The 20,570-nt window shown below is 44.8% G+C and overlaps 1 protein-coding gene and 1 long non-coding RNA gene across 2 annotated transcripts; both read left to right on the top strand.

Annotated features, from left to right (window-relative positions):
- The first annotated feature begins 1,900 nt into the window (after positions 1-1,900).
- LOC127932097 (cytochrome c oxidase subunit NDUFA4) lies at positions 1,901-20,357 on the top strand. Its single transcript, XM_052526469.1, has 4 exons — positions 1,901-2,148; positions 8,235-8,320; positions 15,527-15,587; positions 19,765-20,357. Exons 1-4 carry the CDS (start codon positions 2,104-2,106, stop codon positions 19,819-19,821), a joined length of 249 nt encoding a protein of 82 aa, XP_052382429.1. The 5' UTR covers positions 1,901-2,103; the 3' UTR covers positions 19,822-20,357.
- On the top strand, positions 5,064-5,629 carry LOC127932101 (uncharacterized). Its single transcript, XR_008144037.1, has 3 exons — positions 5,064-5,264; positions 5,381-5,438; positions 5,555-5,629. It is a non-coding gene; the product is annotated as an uncharacterized LOC127932101 (long non-coding RNA).
- Positions 20,358-20,570: the final 213 nt, after the last annotated feature.

The raw sequence follows: 20,570 nt of genomic DNA, 5'->3' as shown, positions 1-20,570 counted from the left end.
ACGGCCTAATATTACATCATCAGGCCGCATCACATATTCACTGTGTATATTCTCATTACCAAGTCAGTGTCTGTCCTGAGATTGGAAAGTTGGTGGTTCGATCCCTGGTCGAGACATACCAAATACTCAAAAAAAAATAGACCCGATGCGTCTCTCACTCAGCATTAAAGAGATGGATTTGAGGTAAGGGTGTGTATTTCTACAGCACATCAAGCTGCCCAATGCAACAAAACAAAAACAGGAAATCGGCTCCTGGGCAGTTCTGGCTCTGACAAGCCTTACTTACTTACTTATATTCCCAGTACAACACTTTCTAGAATACGATTTGCTACCCATCTTGTAAAAGTACAATGAATCTCCCAGCTTATGCCCAACCAAGAATAGAATAATAGACATGACATAGATTCATAGATTCAACAAATACGACACAAGATGAGTGTGTATTGGTTTTGTTTTCAATGTCTGCATTAGCACTAGGTAGACTGTGACCTAAAAAGGGATATACTTAAAAGTTAATATGAACTCCACAACCCTATAAAAGAACAGCTTGGATGAAATCGTGCAGCGAGTGGCCTGTGTTAGCCTCTGGCCTGGATTCAAATAGTACTTGAAATAATGTGAAATACTTTAGCTGTGCTTGACTCAGCTTGCCTATTGCAACGGAACCAATAGAAAACCAATTAAAATTTAAACCCCACCCATCTGGCACGCCAGGCAAGTCAAAGCTCAAAGTATTTGAATGATTTTTAAATACTTTTTGAACCCAGGTCTGGTTGGCCCCTTCCAGAGCCGATGTGATTATAGGGATTTAGCTAACCTTCTCTCCCTCCCCCGTCTTACCCTCACTCACCCCTCCCCCTCCCTCCCCCATCTTACCCTACCTCACTCTCCCTTCGCCCTCACTCACCCCTCCTCCTCCCTCCCTCACCCGTCCTACCCTCACTCACCCCTCCCCCATCTTACCCTACCTCACCCTCCCTTCGCCCTCACTCACCCCTCCTCCTCCCTCCCCCTCACCCGTCCTACCCTCACTCACCCCTCCCCCATCTTACCCTACCTCACCCTCCCTTCGCCCTCCTCACCCCTCCTCCTCCCTCCCTCACCCATCCTACCCTCCTGTCCTCACTCACCCCTCCCCTCCCTCCCTCAACCGGCCTACCCTCCTTTTGTCCTCACTCACCCCTCCCTCCCTCCCTCACCCGTCCTACCCTCCCTTTGTCCTCACTCACTCACCCCTCCCTCCCTCACCCGTCCTACCCTACCTTTGTCCTCACTCACTCACCCCTCCCCTCCCTCCCTCCCTCACCCGTCCTACCCTCCCTTTGTCCTCACTCACCCCTCCCCTCCCTGCCTCACCCGTCCTACCCTAGCTTTGTCCTCACTCACCCCTCCCCTCCCTGCCTCACCCGTCCTACACTAGCTTTGTCCTCACTCACCCCTCCCTCCCTCACCGTCCTACCCTACCTTTGTCCTCACTCTCCCCTCCCTCACCCCTCCCTGCCTCACCCGTCCTACCCTAGCTTTGTCCTCACTCACCCCTCCCCTCCCTCACTCACCCGTCCTACCCTAGCTTTGTCCTCACTCACCCCTCACCTCCCTCACTCACCCGTCCTACTTTGTCCTCACTCACTCACCCCTCCCCTCCCTCCCTCACCTGTCCTACCCTAGCTTTGTCCTCACTCACCCCTCCCTTCCCTGCCTCACCCGTCCTACCCTAGCTTTGTCCTCACTCACCCCTCCCCTCCCTGCCTCACCCGTCCTACCCTAGCTTTGTCCTCACTCACCCCTCCCCTCCCTCCCTCACCCGTCCTACCCTAGCTTTGTCCTCACTCACCCCTCCCTGCCCGTTCCTCTGACCCCCTTCTGGCTCTACGGAGCAGGGAGGACTTACAAAAGGTCCTTGTTCTCTCTCTCTCCATAGCTGCAGACAGAAACAGACTGGTTCAAACACAACTCTGCTGTACATATATCTACACAGGGAGCTGCTTTCACATGGACACAAAAGCATTAGAGACTTCGTAGAAAATATAACTAGTTTGTATTTACATTTTGTTGGACTTTTGTTTATTTGTGTGTGTAGGTGTTGTAGGATCTGGGATAAACATGCCGATTAGGACAGTGATTACGCATGCTAAGAAACATCCAGGGGTAAGTTGATTTGAATCTGGTTCAATCTGTGACACATTTACAAATCAGGGGTGGAAATGGGGGGCTCGATACCCCCCAGTCAGGGATATCATTTTGACCTGATGCTTTGAATTAGAGGAATGTATATTGGTCGGTTCCATGTCCATCCCTGGTTTCAACGTTCGGGTTCTTGACTACGTGTTTTCCCTGTGAGCCCCGTGTTTACAAGAAGAATAAACAAAGAAGGTTCTGTGGTAGCATTACCCTTGTATTGTGCATTATACTGCTCTTTCATTAAATATAAATACCATGAAACAAGTCTGAAATCCAGTTGAACACAGTCCATAAATATTGGAAAAGGGAACAAAGTAATCCAGACATTGCTCATGGTTTCATAATCATAGAGAATGTCAACGTAGGGAAGAATCTCTCAAAGTAACTATAAGTACTTCTGTTACTGTAATTTTTGTCTACTTGTGTAAAATGTCATTAGAGTAACAGTACTTCTACTTGAGTAGGATGTTTCAGTGAGTGAAAAAGGGAGTTTGTGAGTGAGAGACTGAGTGAGGGAGGGAAAGAGGGAGTGAGTGTGAATGGGTGAGTGAGTGTGAATGGGTGAGTGAGTGTCAGCCGGTCCCATGGACAAGTAATAGTGAAATGAGGGTTTGAAGTCTGGCAACTTTATCGTTTATGCTCTTAATTTTGTATTGTATTTTTATTCATCAATACATTTAAATTGATTTGAATGTTGTATTAATTTAAATAGTGTTTTTATTTTATTTTTTACTAATCCTTCATTATTTTTTTACATGCAGATATGCATTGTTACAATAAAAATAATAAAATATAGAATATAATAAAAAATAATAAAATATAGAATATAAAGAAATATAGAAATATAGAATATAAAATAATAAAATAAATGCGCTTAGTTCCTACTTTACGTACATTTCCTATCTTCCTTTTGAAATATAACGCAGGGAAAATATGTAAAAAAATTGTTCAGGTATTTATATTAAAAGTAACGAAATTACTTTTACTCTGAGTACTTTTAAAATGAACTACTTTCGGCTTTTACTTGAGTAGATGTTTTTCTCCACTATTACCTATATTTTAGTACTATTTCCACCCCTGCTGACCCTCATTACGTGAGGTAGATTAGTCCATTAATACCCAATGACTGATCTTTATGCATTTGCAGCCTAGGAATGGGTTTGCACATACCAAAGTGTCACCTGATTGGTTTTAATACCCTTCATAACATATTATTAAATACTTGTAGCTTATAGTTTGTTTGTATACAAAGATAAAACAAACTACTTCAAATTAAAAGGGTCAGTACATATATTCACCAAATGCTGAAAAGCCCCAACGATGGCGCTTTATTTTTAGTGTCACTACAGAGCTGCCGGTGACCCAAATTCTTAGATCGACGGGTTTGACTTGGCAGTCTACCAACACATGGATAAGTGCAACAACAATATAGAACCAAGCCCACAGAATAAGCACGCTCGGTCTCTAGTTGCCTGTTGGTCAAAGAGAGAGAGAGAAAGAGAGAAAGAGAAAGAGAGAGAGAGAGATAGAGAGAGAGACAGAGACAGCGAGACAGATAGAGAGACAGCGAGACAGAGAGAGAGACAGACACAGAGAGAGAGACAAAGAGAGAGAGTGACACAGAGACACAGAGAGAGAGTGACACAGAGAGAGACAGAGAGAGAGAGAGTGACAGAGAGAGAGAGGGTGACAGAGAGAGAGAGAGAGAGAGAGAGAGACAGAGAGTGACAGAGAGAGAGAGAGAGAGAGAGAGAGAGAGAGAGAGAGAGAGAGAGAGAGAGAGAGAGAGAGAGAGAGAGAGAGAGAGAGAGAGAGAGAGAGAGAGAGAGAGACAGAGAGAGAGAGACAGAGAGAGAGACACAGAGAGAGAGACAGAGAGAGAGTGAGACAGAGAGAGAGAGTGAGACAGAGAGAGAGAGAGAGACAGAGAGAGAGTGAGACAGAGAGAGAGAGAGTGACACAGAGAGAGAGTGACACAGAGAGAGACAGAGACAGAGACAGAGAGACAGAGAGAGAGAGAGACACAGAGAGAATCCTTCCTTGTGACAGAGAGTGACAGAGAGAGAGAGAGAGACAGAGAGTGACAGAGAGAGAGAGACAGAGAGTGACAGAGAGAGAGAGACAGAGAGTTTGACAGAGAGTTAAGACAGAGAGTGACAGAGAGTGACAGAGAGAGAGAGGTGACGAGAGAGACCCAGTTTAGAGGGGCCAGCCATTTATAACCATAATGGAGAGAGAGAGAGAGAGAGAGGTGAGCTCAGAGAGAGCCAGGCCATTTATAACCATAATGGAGAGGTGGGGAGACCCAGTTTAGAGAGGCCAGACCATAATGGATGTGAGAGACCCAGTTTAGAGGGGCGCCATTTATAACCATAATGGAGAGCAAGCAAGCAGACAGAGAGACAGAGAGAGAGAGAGAGAGCAGACAGTTCCCTGGCACTGTTTGAAAAGCTTAGAAATGAATCCTTCCTTGTTCCTGGAGGCATGTCCAGGACATTTTGAATTCGGAGGCCAAGGTAGAGCTCAGACCCAGTTTAGAGGGGCCAGGCCATTTATAACCATTTTTTTTAATTATTTTTTTTTAACCTTTATTTAACCAGGCAAGTCAGTTAAGAACATATTCTTATTTTCAATGACGGCCTGGGAACAGTGGGTTAACTGCCTGTTCAGGGGCAGAACGACAGACCCATTTGTAGGCCATTTATAACCTGATGTGAGGTGGGGCTCAGTTTAGAGGGGTCAGGCCATTTATAACCTGAGGTGGGGGGTTTGAACATTTATAACCGCAACCAGTTTAGACGGTTACTAGTCCAACGCATTTATCTAACCACAGTTTAGGCCATTTATAACCATAATGGATGCTACCAGTTTAGAGGGGCCAGGCCATTTATAACCATAATGGATGTGAGGTGGGGCTCAGACCCAGTTTAGAGGGGCCAGGCCATTTATAACCATAATGGATGCGAGGTGGGGCTCAGACCCAGTTTAGAGGGGCCAGGCCATTTATAACCATAATGGATGTGAGGTGAGGCTCAGACCCAGTTTAGAGGGGCCAGGCCATTTATAACCATAATGGATGCGAGGTGAGGCTCAGACCCAGTTTAGAGGGGCCAGGCCATTTATAACCATAATGGATGTGAGGTGGGGCTCAGACCCAGTTTAGAGGGGTCAGGCCATTTATAACCATAATGGATGCGAGGTGGGGCTCAGACCCAGTTTAGAGGGGCCAGGCCATTTATAACCATAATGGATGTGAGGTGAGGCTCAGACCCAGTTTAGAGGGGCCAGGCCATTTATAACCATAATGGATGTGAGGTGGGGCTCAGACCCAGTTTAGAGGGGTCAGGCCATTTATAACCATAATGGATGCGAGGTGGGGCTCAGACCCAGTTTAGAGGGGCCAGGCCATTTATAACCATAATGGATGTGAGGTGAGGCTCAGACCCAGTTTAGAGGGGCCAGCTCAGACCCATCAGGCCATTTATAACCATAATGGATGTGAGGTGGGGCTCAGACCCAGTTTAGATGGGGTCAGACCCAGGCCATTTATAACCATAATGGATGCGAGGTGAGGCTCAGACCCAGTTTAGAGGGGCCAGGCCATTTATAACCATAATGGATGTGAGGTGAGGCTCAGACCCAGTTTAGAGGGGCCAGGCCATTTATAACCATAATGGATGTGAGGTGAGGCTCAGACCCAGTTTAGAGGGGTCAGGCCATTTATAACCATAATGGATGTGAGGTGAGGCTCAGACCCAGTTTAGAGGGGTCAGGCCATTTATAACCATAATGGATGTGAGGTGAGGCTCAGACCCAGTTTAGAGGGGCCAGGCCATTTATAACCATAATGGATGCGAGGTGGGGCTCAGACCCAGTTTAGAGGGGCCAGGCCATTTATAACCATAATGGATGCGAGGTGGATGTTTTCTATATAATTATGATGGTTCAACACATTCAATGCTTGTATTAGCAGACTTCAGTAAATTCCCAAGAAAGTGCCATCCAGAGTGGGAATTATACCGTAACAGTCGGAAGGGTCTCTTTTTTTATTTTATGGGACCTCCTTTGCATTAAATGTTTTTATCTGCTTCATAGTAAAAATGATTTAAATGTAAAAAAAAAAAAAAAAAAAAAAAGTATAATATGATTTCTCATTCGTGTCTATCAATGTTTCATAATTGTCCTTCAATTTGTAAAAGGCTGATATTGCCACTTACCTACCTGAGAAAGCAATGCATTCACCAGTTTAATATTAGGCTACCATGATCAATTTATATTATTAGGCTACCATGATCAATTTATATTATTAGGCTATCATGATCAATTTATATTATTAGGCTATCATGATCAATTTATATTATTAGGCTACCATGATCAATTTATATTATTAGGCTACCATGATCAATTTATATTATTAGGCTACCATGATCAATTTATATTATTAGGCTACCATGATCAATTTATATTATTAGGCTACCATGATCAATTTATATTATTAGGCTACCATGATCAATTTATATTATTAGGCTACCATGATCAATTTATATTATTAGGCTACCATGATCAATTTATATTATTAGGCTACCATGATCAATTTATATTATTAGGCTACCATGATCAATTTATATTATTAGGCTACCATGATCAATTTATATTATTAGGCTACCATGATCAATTTATTTGTTTAGAAGCCTATTGACAATTAATTTATTCACAGAAAAACACATCTCACAACAAAGCCTAGCTAATGGAAGCTGATACATAGATAATAGCAAATGGAATGGAAAAACCCAGAGGCCTAAAATCATGTCTAAATAGGGCCACACGTTTATGGATCATCCAATTGATTACTTAATGGGTGGGTGATACTGTAGGGAAGGGGTTTCTTTTTTACTCACTTCCAGCATTGGGGAACATCCCTTGGTGCTGCCACCTGTAGCCTGTCATGTTATGATTTGACAGCAGAGGGAAGAAATACAAATCTGGACATCTAATTAAAATAACTAGATCATACTCTCTCTCCCTCCCTCCCTCCCTCACACACCTGCTTTAATGGTTTAAATTGATGTTTCAACATCCAATCTATTCTTAACGTCGTCACCCTGCTGTCCTGGAAGTCTGCAGGGTCTTATTCTGTCACTCAGACTGACAAGCAGCCAGGCAGGGAGCGGAGAGAAACTGTGTGTGTGGGTGCAAGAAAGAGGTTGGCACAGCACAGGGAACCATGCAGTGAGCGAGCTAGTGAGGGATCAATTTCTCTCTTACCATGCCAGTGTCCTTGCCGGCTCAACCCAGGCTGACAGCCTCAGCCCCTCACACGGCCATCTGACTCATTCATATGGAGGAGGACAGAGACTGGAGAGGAATAACAACCATAGAAAGTGTGTGTTTGTGTGTATACCATATTTCCACCACAAAATATATATATATATATATACACACACACACAACGTTTCAAACGTTTGGGGTCATTTAGAAATGTCCTTGTTTTTGAAAGAAAAGCACATTTTTTGTCCATTAAATAACATCAAATTGATAAGAAATGGAGTATAGACATTGTTAATGTTGTAAATGGCTATTGTAGCTGGAAACGGATGATTTCTTTATGGAATATCTACATAGGTGTACAGAGACCCATTATCAGCAACCATCACTCCTGTGTTCCAATGGCACGTTGTGTTAGATAATCCAAGGCTTATCATTTTAAAAGGCCAATCAATCATTAGAAAACCCTTTTGTAATTACGGTAGCACAGCTGAAAACTGTTGTTCTGATTAAAGAAGCAATAAAAAACTGGCCTTCCTTAGACTAGTTGAGTATCTGGAGCATCAGCATTTGTGGGTTCGATTACAGGCTCAAAATGGCCAGAAACAAAGATCTTTCTTTTGAAACTCGTCAGTCTATTCTTGTTCTCAGAAATTAAGGTTTTTCCATGCGAGAAATTGCCACATTTTGAACGGTAGTGGATATATGTGTGACATGCAGCTCAATAATACACACATACGTTATGGCTTTAACACCAATGTGCTCTTCCTTCCTCTCCTCCTTCTCAGCTCATCCCTCAGTTCTTCTTCTTGGTACTGGGCATGACTGGGGCTTCCTGCTATCTGATCCGTCTGGCCAAGGGACCCCATGTCAGGTAGAACCTACACTACTGCCTTCACAGTGTTTAGTTGTCATTTTCTGTCTGGATTTTATTAGTCTGTAATGACTAAAACGTTACCTGTGAATTGACACTTGTTTCGTTTTTTTGCTTGAATGAGAAAGTAAACTAACATATCATCATCATTACGTTGAGATCAACACTGTGGTCATTCCTATTTTGGGACACTCTCTGGACACTGTACCTTTTGTTCTGTTAAACGTTGTTATTAATTGGACACATGATAGAGAGCAGAGACATTCTCTAGACTCTAGAGAGGGCCTTTGTTTGAGTTTGACTGTGCAGAACTGGGACAACCACACTTAGTTACTGAATAAATAGAGGAAGTCTGCCAATAACTGTCAGTCTTAAATCATAGAGAATTATAGAGGCCTCTAAGTTCCCAAAAAGCAGGGTTGGGGAGTAGCAGATTACATGTAATCTATTACATGTAAGGGATTACAAATGATAACTGCAATCCATTACCAGCAAAAATATTGTAATCAGATTACAGATACTTTTGAAAAACTAGGTGATTAGAGGATTACTTTTCAATTCAGAAAGGAGGTTTGCAAAAAATATATATATATTTGACACTTGTTTTCTCAATGACATTCAAATCAGCATTGAAAAAAGGCGCAAGTTTTAAGTTTGTTCCCCCTCAGTGAGTCTGACCACAAGTCAGAGACCGCTATGATGTCAGAGACCACTATGATGTCAGAGACCACTATGATGTCAGAGACCACTATGATGTCAGAGACCACTATGATGACACACCAAATGTGTTTGATGGATCATGGGAAAAGAGCAGCAATAGGCTTTTACAGGCTACAGTCCAAGCTATGTCTTCCAATGGTGAGACTGCTGTCAACATCCAAAGATTATACAACTGGAATAAACGCTTGGAGGAAAGGATGACAGCAGTGGTGTCGTCTACGGCGATACGGATATCACTTTATATCTACATAGCGTATTGATGCGAATCACACTGTTGTTCTCTCATTTAGCTATTTGCGCCTTATGAATTGTGGTTGTTGAGGATGGCTGTTCGCAAATCTAAATTTGAACCCAATAATGGTTGAATTCAAGAAGTTTAAGCTGCTTATCAATCATTGTTTTTCAAGCCAGTGAAAAATACGTTCTTCCAACAGCTGCATAGTGTGGATCCCAGCCTATGGAATAACAGCTGCATAGTGTGGATCCCAGCCTATAGAATAACAGCTGCATAGTGTGGATCCCAGCCTATAGAATAACAGCTGCATAGTGGGGATCCCAGCCTGTGGAATAACAGCTGCATAGTGTGGATCCCAGCCTATAGAATAACAGCTGCATAGTGTGGATCCCAGCCTATAGAATAACAGCTGCATAGTGTGGATCCCAGCCTATGGAATAACAGCTGCATAGTGTGGATCCCAGCCTATGGAATAACAGCTGCATAGTGTGGATCCCAGCCTATAGAATAACAGCTGCATAGTGTGGATCCCAGCCTATGGAATAACAGCTGCATAGTGTGGATCCCAGCCTATAGAATAACAGCTGCATAGTGTGGATCCCAGCCTATGGAATAACAGCTGCATAGTGTGGATCCCAGCCTATGGAATAACAGCTGCATAGTGTGGATCCCAGCCTATGGAATAACAGCTGCATAGTGTGGATCCCAGCCCAGCTGCATAGTGGGGATCCCAGCCTGTGGAATAACAGCTGCATAGTGTGGATAACAGCTGCATAGTGGGGATCCCAGCCCAGCTGCATAGTGTGGATCCCAGCCTAGAATAACAGTGGGGATCCCAGCCTGTGGAATAACAGCTGCATAGTGTGGATGCATAGTGGGATCCCAGCCTATGGAATAACAGCTGCATAGTGGATCCCAGCCTATAGAATAACAGCTGCATAGTGTGGATCCCAGCCTGTGGAATAACAGCTGCATAGTGTGGATCCCAGCTGCATAGTGGGGATCCCAGCCTATGGAATAACAGCTGCATAGTGTGGATCCCAGCCTATAGAATAACAGCTGCATAGTGGGGATCCCAGCCTGTGGAATAACAGCTGCATAGTGTGGATCCCAGGGATAACAGCCATAGTGGGGATCCCAGCCTATAGAATAACAGCTGCATAGTGTGGATCCCAGCCTATGGAATAACAGCTGCATAGTGTGGATCCCAGCCTATAGAATAACAGCTGCATAGTGGGGATCCCAGCCTATAGAATAACAGCTGCATAGTGTGGATCCCAGCCTGTGGAAAACAGCTGCATAGTGTGGATCCCAGCTATAGAATACAGCTGCATAGTGGGGATCCCAGCCCAGCTGCATAGTGGGGATCCCAGGAAAACAGCTGCATAGTGTGGATCCCAGCCTATGGAATAACAGCTGCATAGTGTGGATCCCAGCCTATAGAATAACAGCTGCATAGTGGGGATCCCAGCCTATAGAATAACAGCTGTATAGTGTGGATCCCAGCCTGTGGAAAAACAGTTGCATAGTGAGGATCCCAGCCTGTGGAAAAACAGCTGCATAGTGTGGATCCCAGCCTATAGAATAACAGCTGCATAGTGTGGATCCCAGCCTATAGAATAACAGCTGCATAGTGTGGATCCCAGCCTATAGAATAACAGCTGCATAGTGTGGATCCCAGCCTGTGGAATAACAGCTGCATAGTGTGGATCCCAGCCTATAGAATAACAGCTGCATAGTGTGGATCCCAGCCTAGAATAGAATAGTGTGGATCCCAGCTAGAATAACAGCTGCATGTGGATCCCAGCCTATAGAATAACAGCCTGGATCCCAGGAATAACAGCTGTATAGTGTGGATCCCAGCCTGTGGAATAACAGCTGCATAGTGTGGATCCCAGCCTGTGGAATAACAGCTGCATAGTGTGGATCCCAGCCTGTGGAATAACAGCTGCATAGTGTGGATCCCAGCCTGTGGAATAACAGCTGCATAGTGTGGATCCCAGCCTGTAGAATAACAGCTGCATAGTGTGGATCCCAGCCTGTGGAATAACAGCTGCATAGTGTGGATCCCAGCCTATGGAATAACAGCTGCATAGTGTGGATCCCAGCCTATGGAATAACAGCTGCATAGTGTGGATCCCAGCCTATGGAATAACAGCTGCATAGTGTGGATCCCAGCCTATGGAATAACAGCTGCATAGTGTGGATCCCAGCCTATGGAATAAAAGTGGTGCTTCTGTTGCTCAATCTAATTCATCCTGATAAAATAAATAAATCCATAGGCCAAATGAAAACATGTTCAAACTTCTGAATACCCCTTTAAGTCTATCTGTAGTTGCTACATCTATTTTTGGACTTAGAAATGCACACACACACACACACACACACACAATTCTTGAAGAATATAACTTGTAAATGCCTCATGAGCTTAGTTCAAATGTCACACTCCATGAGAATGCAAAAGAGAAGCTTGTTTTACTCCCAATGTTTGTAAACTTTGTAAATGCAAACAAACACTGTATAGCCTCGAAACATGGTTATAACAATAATTCCACCTTTATTGAACCGGGTACACCATGTGAGAAGAAGTTCACAACTGCGACCTGGTCAAGATAAAGCAAAGCAGTGCGACAAAAACAACAGAGTTACACATAAACAAACGCACAGTCAATAATAAGAAAAATAGAAAAATCGATGTACAGTGTGTGCAAATGTAGAAGAGTAGGGAGATCGGCAATAAATAGGCCCTCGAGGCGAAAATAATTACAATTTAGCATTAATACTGGAGTGATAGATGTGCAGATGATGATGTGTAAGTAGAGATACTAGGGTGCAAGAGGGTAAGTAATAATATGGGGATGAGGTAGGTGGGTGTGCTATTTACAGATGGGCTGTGTACAGGTACAGTGATCGGTAAGCTGCTCTGACAACTGATGCTTAAAGTTAGAGAGGGCGATATAAGACTCCAGCTTCAGAGATTTTTGCAATTCGTTCCAGTTATTGGCAGCAGAGAACTGGAAAGAAAGGCGGCCAAAGGAAGTGTTGGCTTTGGGGATGACCAGTGCAATACACAGTACCTGCTGGAGCGGGTGCTACGGGTGGGTGTTGCTATGATGACCAGTGAGATAAGGCGGGGCTTTACCTAGCAAAGACTTACAAATGACCTGGAGCCAGTGTGTTTGGTGACGGATATGTAGTGAGGGCCAGCCAACGAGAGCATACAGGTCGCAGTGATGGGTAGTATATGAGGCTTTGGTGATAAAACGTATGGCACTGTGATAGACTACATCCAGTTTGCTGAGTAGAATGTTGAGAGCTATTTTGTAAATGACATCGCCGAAGTCAAGGATCGGTAGGATAGTCAGTTTTACGAGGGTATGTTTGGAGGCATGAGTGAAGGAGGCCGATTCTAGATTTAATTTTGTATTGGAGAAGCTTAATGGGAGTCTGGAAGGAGAGTTTACAGTCTAACCAGACACCTAGATATTTGTAGTTGTCCACATATTCTAGGTCAGAACCGTCCAGAGTAGTGATGCTAGTCGGGCAGGAGGGCGCGGGCAGCATGCACTTAGTTTTACAAGCATTTAAAAGCAGTTGGAGGCCACGGAAGGAGTGTGGTATGGCGTTGAAGCTTGTTTGGAGGTTTGTGTCCAAACAACAGTGTCCAAAGAAGGGGCAGATGTATACAGAATGGTGTCGTCTGCGTATGGGGTGGATCAGAGAATTACCAGCAGCAAGAGCGACATCATTGATACAGTATATACAGAGAAAAGAGTCGGCCCGAGAATTGAACCCTATGGCACCCCCATAGACTGCCAGAGGTCTGGACAACAGGACCTCCGATTTGTTACACTGAACTCTATCTGAGAAGTAGTTGGTGAACCAGGCGAGGCAGTCATTTGAGAAACCAAGTCTATTGAGTCTGCCGATAAGAACGCGGTGATTGACAGAGTCGAAAGCCATGGCCAGGTCGATGAAGACGGCTGCACAGTACTGTCTTTTATCGATGGTGGTTATGATACCCTTTAGGACCTTGAGCGTGGCTGAGGTGCACCCGTGACCAGCTCGGAAACCAGATTGCATAGCGGAGAAGGTACGGTGGGATTCAAAATGGTGGGTGATCTGTTTATTAACTTGGCTTTCGAAGATTTTAGAAAAGGCAGGGCAGGATGGATACAGGTCTATAACAGTTTGAAGAGGGGGATGACCACGGCAGATTTCCAATCTTTGGGGATCTCAGAGGAAATTAAAGAGAGGTTGAACAGGCTAGTAATAGAGGTTGCAACAATTTCTGCAGATCATTTTAGAAAGAGATGGTCCAGATTGTCTAGCCCAAATGATTTGTTGGGATCTGGATTTTGCAGCTCTTTTAGAACATCCGCTGTCTGGACTTGGGTGAAGGAGAAGTGGTTGGGCAAGTTGCTGCAGGGGGTGCTGAGATGTTGGCCGGGGTAGGGGTAGCCAGGTAGAAAGCATGGCCAGCCGTGGAAAAATGCTTCTTGAAATTATCGATCATCTTAGATTTATCGGTGGTGACAGTGTTCCCTAGCCTCAGTGCAGTGGGCAGCTGGGAGGAGGTGCTCTTATTCTCCATGGGCTTTACAGTGTCCCAAAACCTTTTGGAATTGTGCTACAGGAAGCACATTTCTGTCTGAAAAAGCTAGCCTTAGCTTTCCTAATTGACTGAGTATATTTTTTCCTGACTTTCCTGAAAAGTTACATATCGGGGTGCTATTCAATGCTAATGCAGAACGCCACAGGATGTTTTTGTGCTGGTCAAGGGCAGTCAAATCTGGGGTGTTCTTAGTTCTACATTTTTTGAATTGGGCATGCTTATTTAAGCTGGAGAGGAAAGCACCTTTGAAGAGCAACCAGGCATCCTCTACGGGTGAGGTCAATATCCTTCCAGGATACCCGGGCCAGGTCGATTAGAAAGGCCTGCTCACAGAAGTGTTTAAGGGAGTGTTTGACAGTGATGAGGGGTGGTCATTTGACCACGAACCCAGTAAGCACGCAGGCAATGAGGCAGTGTTCGCTGAGATCCTGGTTGAAGACAGCATTGATGTATTTAGAGGGCAGGTTGGTCAGGATGATATCTAAGAGGGTTGCCCATGGTTAAGGATTTAGGGTTGTACCTGGTAGGTTCCTTGATGATTTGTGTGAGTTTGAGGGGATCTAGCTTAGATTGTAGGATGGACGGGGTGTTAAGCATGTCCCTTTAACATTAACTTATCCTGCTATAGATGTTGTTCAATTGGTAACAGACATTTTTGTCTTCATCTAATGCCTCTTAAAGGGAAAGTAATCTAAAAGCAACGGAATGTAATCAGATTACATTACTGAGTTTGGGTAATCCAAAAGTTACATTACAATTAATTGATTATGGGTAACTAGTAACAGATTACTTTTTATAAAGTACCCTACCCAAAAGGCAATATTAGCATGGGCAGCACCATTGTATTATTGACTGTATGTTTGTTTTATTCCACGTGTAACTCTGTGCTGTTGTATGTGTCAAACTGCTTTGCTTTATATTGGCCAGGTTGCAGTTGTAAATGAGAACTTGTTCTCAACTAGCCTACCTGGTTAAATAAAGGTGTTCTCAACTAGCCTACCTGGTTAAATAAAGGTGTTCTCAACTAGCCTACCTGGTTAAATAAAGGTGTTCTCAACTAGCCTACCTGGTTAAATAAAGGTGTTCTCAACTAGCCTACCTGGTTAAATAAAGGTGTTCTCAACTAGCCTACCTGGTTAAATAAAGGTGTTCTCAACTAGCCTACCTGGTTAAATAAAGGTGTTCTCAACTAGCCTACCTGGTTAAATAAAGGTGTTCTCAACTAGCCTACCTGGTTAAATAAAGGTGTTCTCAACTAGCCTACCTGGTTAAATAAAGGTGATCTCAACTAGCCTACCTGGTTAAATAAAGGGGAGAAAAAAGGGGGAGAAAAATGGAGGACTTCCACCATTTTGATTTAGTCAACTGGCTGGGACTTCCAACTTCATTGACTAATCCCTCCTGGTGACCCTGTTGGAGTCATGTCAAACCAGTTCATCGGGAGGGATCAGCCAATCGTGAAGAAGGAAATGTACTTCTTCAAAATGGACATCGCTTCAAAAGGCGCTAACCCGTGCTTTCACAATGCTATAGAAATGGCACAGCTATAAAGACGAGTCCTCTATCGATCTCTATTGCCTTAACCTCACCTCACCTTATAATCATATTTCCCCCCTATCCTCCTTTCCTCTTCCAGCTGGAACAGAAAGAACAATCCTGAGCCTTGGAACACATACGGTCCAAACTATCAGTACAAGGTGAATATCTCCTCCCCTCCTCTCAGAGATTGTGAATATCCTCTCAAAGAATGTGAATATCCTCCCCTCTCAGAGAATGTGAATATCCTCCCCTCTCAGAGAATGTGAATATCCTCTCAAAGAATGTGAATATCCTCCCCTCTCAAAGAATGTGAATATCCTCTCAAAGAATGTGAATATCCTCCCCTCTCAAAGAATGTGAATATCCTCCCCTCTCAGAGAATGTGAATATCCTCCCCTCTCAGAGAATGTGAATATCCTCTCAAAGAATGTGAATATCCTCTCAAAGAATGTGAATATCCTCCCCTCTCAAAGAATGTGAATATCCTCTCAAAGAATGTGAATATCCTCCCCTCTCAAAGAATGTTAATATCCTCCCCTCCTCTCAGTACAAGGTGAATATCCGCCCCTCCTCTCAGAGAATGTGAATATCCTCCCCTCCTCTCAGTACAAGGTGAATATCCTCACCTCTCAGTACAAGGTGAATATCCTCACCTCCTCTCAGTACAAGGTGAATATCCTCCCCTCCTCTCAGTACAAGGTGAATATCCTCCCCTCCTCTCAGTACAAGGTGAATATCCTCCCCTCCTCTCAGTACAAGGTGAATATCCTCCCACCTCTCAGTACAAGGTGAATATCCTCCCCTCCTCTCAGTACAAGGTGAATATCCTCACCACCTCTCAGTACAAGGTGAATATCCTCCCCTCCTCTCAGTACAAGGTGAATATCCTCCCCTCCTCTCAGTACAAGGTGAATATCCTCCCACCTCTCAGTACAAGGTGAATATCCTCCCCTCCTCTCACTACAAGGTGAATATCCTCCCCTCCTCTCAGTACAAGATGAATATCCTCCCCTCCTCTCAGTACAAGGTGAATATCCTCCCCTCCTCTCAGTACAAGGTGAATATCCTCCCCTCCTCTCAGTACAAGGTGAATATCCTCCCCTCCTCTCAGTACAAGGTGAATATTCTCACATCCTCTCAGTACAAGGTGAATATTCTCACATCCTCTCAGTACAAGGTGAATATTCTCACCTCTCAGTACAAGGTGAATATTCTCACCTCTCAGTACAAGGTGAATATTCTCACCTCTCAGTACAAGGTGAATATCCTCACCTCCTCTCAGTACAAGGTGAATATCCTCACCTCCTCTCAGTACAAGGTGAATATCCTCCCCTCCTCTCAGTACAAGGTGAATATCCTCACCTCCTCTCAGTACAAGGTGAATATCCTCACCTCCTCTCAGTACAAGGTGAATATCCTCCCCTCCTCTCAATACAAGGTGAATATCCTCCCCTCCTCTCAGTACAAGGTGAATATCCTCACCTCCTCTCAGTACAAGGTGAATATTCTCACCTCTCAGTACAAGGTGAATATCCTCACCTCCTCTCAGTACAAGGTGAATATCCTCCCCTCCTCTCAGTACAAGGTGAATATCCTCACCTCCTCTCACTACAAGGTGAATATCCTCCCCTCCTCTCAGTACAAGGTGAATATCCTCACCTCCTCTCACTACAAGGTGAATATCCTCCCCTCCTCTCACTACAAGGTGAATATCCTCACCTCCTCTCAGTACAAGGTGAATATCCTCCCCTCCTCTCACTACAAGGTGAATATCCTCCCCTCCTCTCACTACAAGGTGAATATCCTCCCCTCCTCTCAGTACAAGGTGAATATCCTCACCTCCTCTCAGTACAAGGTGAATATCCTCCCCTCCTCTCAGTACAAGGTGAATATCCTCCCCTCCTCTCAGTACAAGGTGAATATTCTCACATCCTCTCAGTACAAGGTGAATATTCTCACATCCTCTCAGTACAATGTGAATATCCTCCCCTCTCAGTACAAGGTGAATATCCTCCCCTCCTCTCAGTACAAGGTGAATATCCTCCCCTCCTCTCAGTACAAGGTGAATATCCTCCCCTCCTCTCAGTACAAGGTGAATATCCTCCCCTCCTCTCAGTACAAGGTGAATATCCTCACCTCCTCTCAGTACAAGGTGAATATCCTCCCCTCCTCTCAGTACAAGGTGAATATCCTCACCTCTTCACACCCACAGAATCACTACACCTCAAGGACTGTGTCCCAAAAGGCACCTTATTCACGACATAGTGCACCTAAAAAAATAGTTCACTGCTGGTCAAAGGTAGTGCACTATATAGGGAATAGTGTACCATTCTGGTCACAGACCTAGACTGTGGCACTCCACCGCTGAACTCATTACGTTCACTACACGGCCAAACCAATCCAGACTGACACGGCTGAAACCAATCCAGACTGACATGGCCAAAACCAATCCAGCCTGACACGGCTGAAACCAATCCAGACTGACATGGCCAAACCAATCCAGACTGACATGGCCAAACCAATCCAGACTGACACGGCTGAAACCAATCCAGGCTGACACGGCTGAAACCAATCCAGACTGACATGGCCAAACCAATCCAGAGTGACACGGCCAAACCAATCCAGACTGACACGGCTGAAACCAATCCAACTGACAGTTCACTGACTGGTCAAAGGTCCAGACTGACATGGCCAAACTCCAGAGTATCCAGAGTGGGCCAAAACCAATCCAGCCTGACACGGCTGAAACCCATTCTGGTCACAGACCTCCAGACTGACATGGCCAAAACCAATCCAGCCTGACACGGCTGAAACCTCAGACTGACATGGCCAAACCAATCCAGACTGACACGGCTGAAACCAATCCAGACTGACACGGCTGAAACCAATCCAGAGTGACACGGCCAAACCAATCCAGGCTGACACGGCTGAAACCAATCCAGACTGACACGGCCAAACCAATCCAGAGTGACACGGCCAAACCAATCCAGACTGACATGGCCAAACCAATCCAGAGTGACACGGCCAAACCAATCCAGGCTGACAACATCTTTCCATCTTTCCATTTGCCCTCATAAAGCTGGTTTTGAAGGCTCTATATTCTCTAACTTACTTTCCTCTCATAACAAATCGAAGCATTTATATTCTCCAACACAATAGACTTTGTGGTGCTATTTTCCTGAATCCACGTACACCTACGTTAAACAAGGAGCATCACCTCAGACAGCTAATGATCATATTAAACAAGAGAAACACAAACTGTATGAATCCCTACAGGAGGGTCTGACTGGCTGGGTGTTATTCCAACAGAAACTGTGTGTGGGTTTTTCAAGGCTGTAGTTAAAGTGTGTGTGTGTGTGTGTGTGTGTGTGTGTGTGTGTGTGTGTGTGTGGCAGCCGTAGTGAACGTCATGCTGGATGAAAGGTCACAACACTCCCCATGTTTAATTCTCTACAACAGGCAAAGGTCTCACATCAACATTCCAATGGATTCTCCGACAATAACAGGAATGAGGAGAGGATGAGGGGAGGAGAGGATGAGGGGAGGAGAGGATGAGGGGAGGGAGGAGGAAGGGTGGAGATGAGGGGCTGACAGCTGACCAATCAAGGAAAACATGGAGACAAAATAATCAGTGGCGACGCAAAACCATGTAATCCCTCTGTGTGTAGTCCTGCACTGTCCATGAAACACACACACACACACACACACACACACAGAGCACTGTCCATGAAACACACACACACACTCACACACACACACACACACACACACACACACTCACACTCACACACACAGCACTGTCCATGAAAACACACACACACACACACACACACACACACACACACACACACACACACACACACACACACACACACACACACACACACACTGTCCATGAAACACACACACACACACACAGAGCACTGTCCATGAAACACACACCACTGTCCATGAAACACACACACACACACACCACTGTCCAGGAAACACACACACACAACACTGTCCATGAAACACAACACACACACACACACACACACACACACACACACACACACACACACACACACACAGCACTGTCCATGAAACACACACACACACACACACAGCACTGTCCATGAAACACACACACACACACACACACACATACACATACACACACACACACACACAACACTGTCCAGAAACACACACACACACACACACACACACACACACACACACACACACACACACACACACACACACACACACACACACACAGTGTCTGCATGTGCTTTCCTAAAGACAGGCTGATTAATTTAAGTGAATTAAATGTATTCTCTCCTTCCGCAGTTGGTGGCCGTCAACACGGACTACAAGGCTCTAAAGAAGGAGGGCCCTGACTTCTAAAGGTCCTCCAGGCAACTCCAGGGGCACCACGTTTGGCAGGACCTCCTGTCATCCTAGTGGCAGGGTGGGGCCAGCCTGAGCCTCGCTCGGTCGGGTTCTCGGTCTGTCTCCTCCGCTGCCTCTTAACCAACTACATCACTATAGTGAAAAAAAAACCTCTTCTTACACAACCCGGAAGTCATGCATCCGTCTCCAAACACCTGTGTTATATAACCGTCTCCTCTTCACACACTACAACACTGTTCATTAAAGCCATCTTTTCACAATGCGCAACCCTCAAGTGACGGAACGGCCTCTTTCCACACACACCACACTAGTGTTGTATACATCTCTGTACATGCAATGTCACCTTCTCTGTTCAACGTACAACCCTCTCCAACCCTCAAGTGACGGAACGGCCTCTTTCCACACACACCCCACTAGTGTTGTATACATCTCTGTACATGCAATGTCACCTTCTCTGTTAAACGTACAACCCTCTCCAACCCTAAAGTGATGGAAACTTGAAAAAAAATGCATTAAAAGATGACATGGAAGCAGTGTTATTGGTTGATTTCAGGTATTGTTGGTGTATATAGTGCAGGGTGTATGGGTTGATTTCAGGTATTGTTGGTGTATATAGTGCAGGGTGTATGGGTTGATTTCAGGTATTGTTGGTGTGTATAGTGCAGGGTGTATGGGTTGATTTCAGGTATTGTTGGTGTGTATAGTGCAGGGTGTATGGGTTGATTTCAGGTATTGTTGGTGTA

Source organism: Oncorhynchus keta, chromosome 10 (assembly GCF_023373465.1).
Source record: "Oncorhynchus keta strain PuntledgeMale-10-30-2019 chromosome 10, Oket_V2, whole genome shotgun sequence".
Taxonomy (NCBI): Eukaryota; Metazoa; Chordata; class Actinopteri; order Salmoniformes; family Salmonidae; genus Oncorhynchus; species Oncorhynchus keta.
The sequence above is the reverse complement of the archived record's forward strand: the minus strand, read 5'-3'. Positions and strand labels throughout refer to the sequence as shown.

Coding starts and splice junctions, on each gene's coding strand:
- LOC127932097 (XM_052526469.1), top strand. CDS start 2,104: ATGCCGATTAGGACAGTGATTACGCATGCTAAGAAACATCCAGGG. Junction 8,321..15,526: donor GCCAAGGGACCCCATGTCAG/GTAGAACCTACA, acceptor TTCCTCTTCCAG/CTGGAACAGAAAGAACAATC. Junction 15,588..19,764: donor GTCCAAACTATCAGTACAAG/GTGAATATCTCC, acceptor CTCCTTCCGCAG/TTGGTGGCCGTCAACACGGA.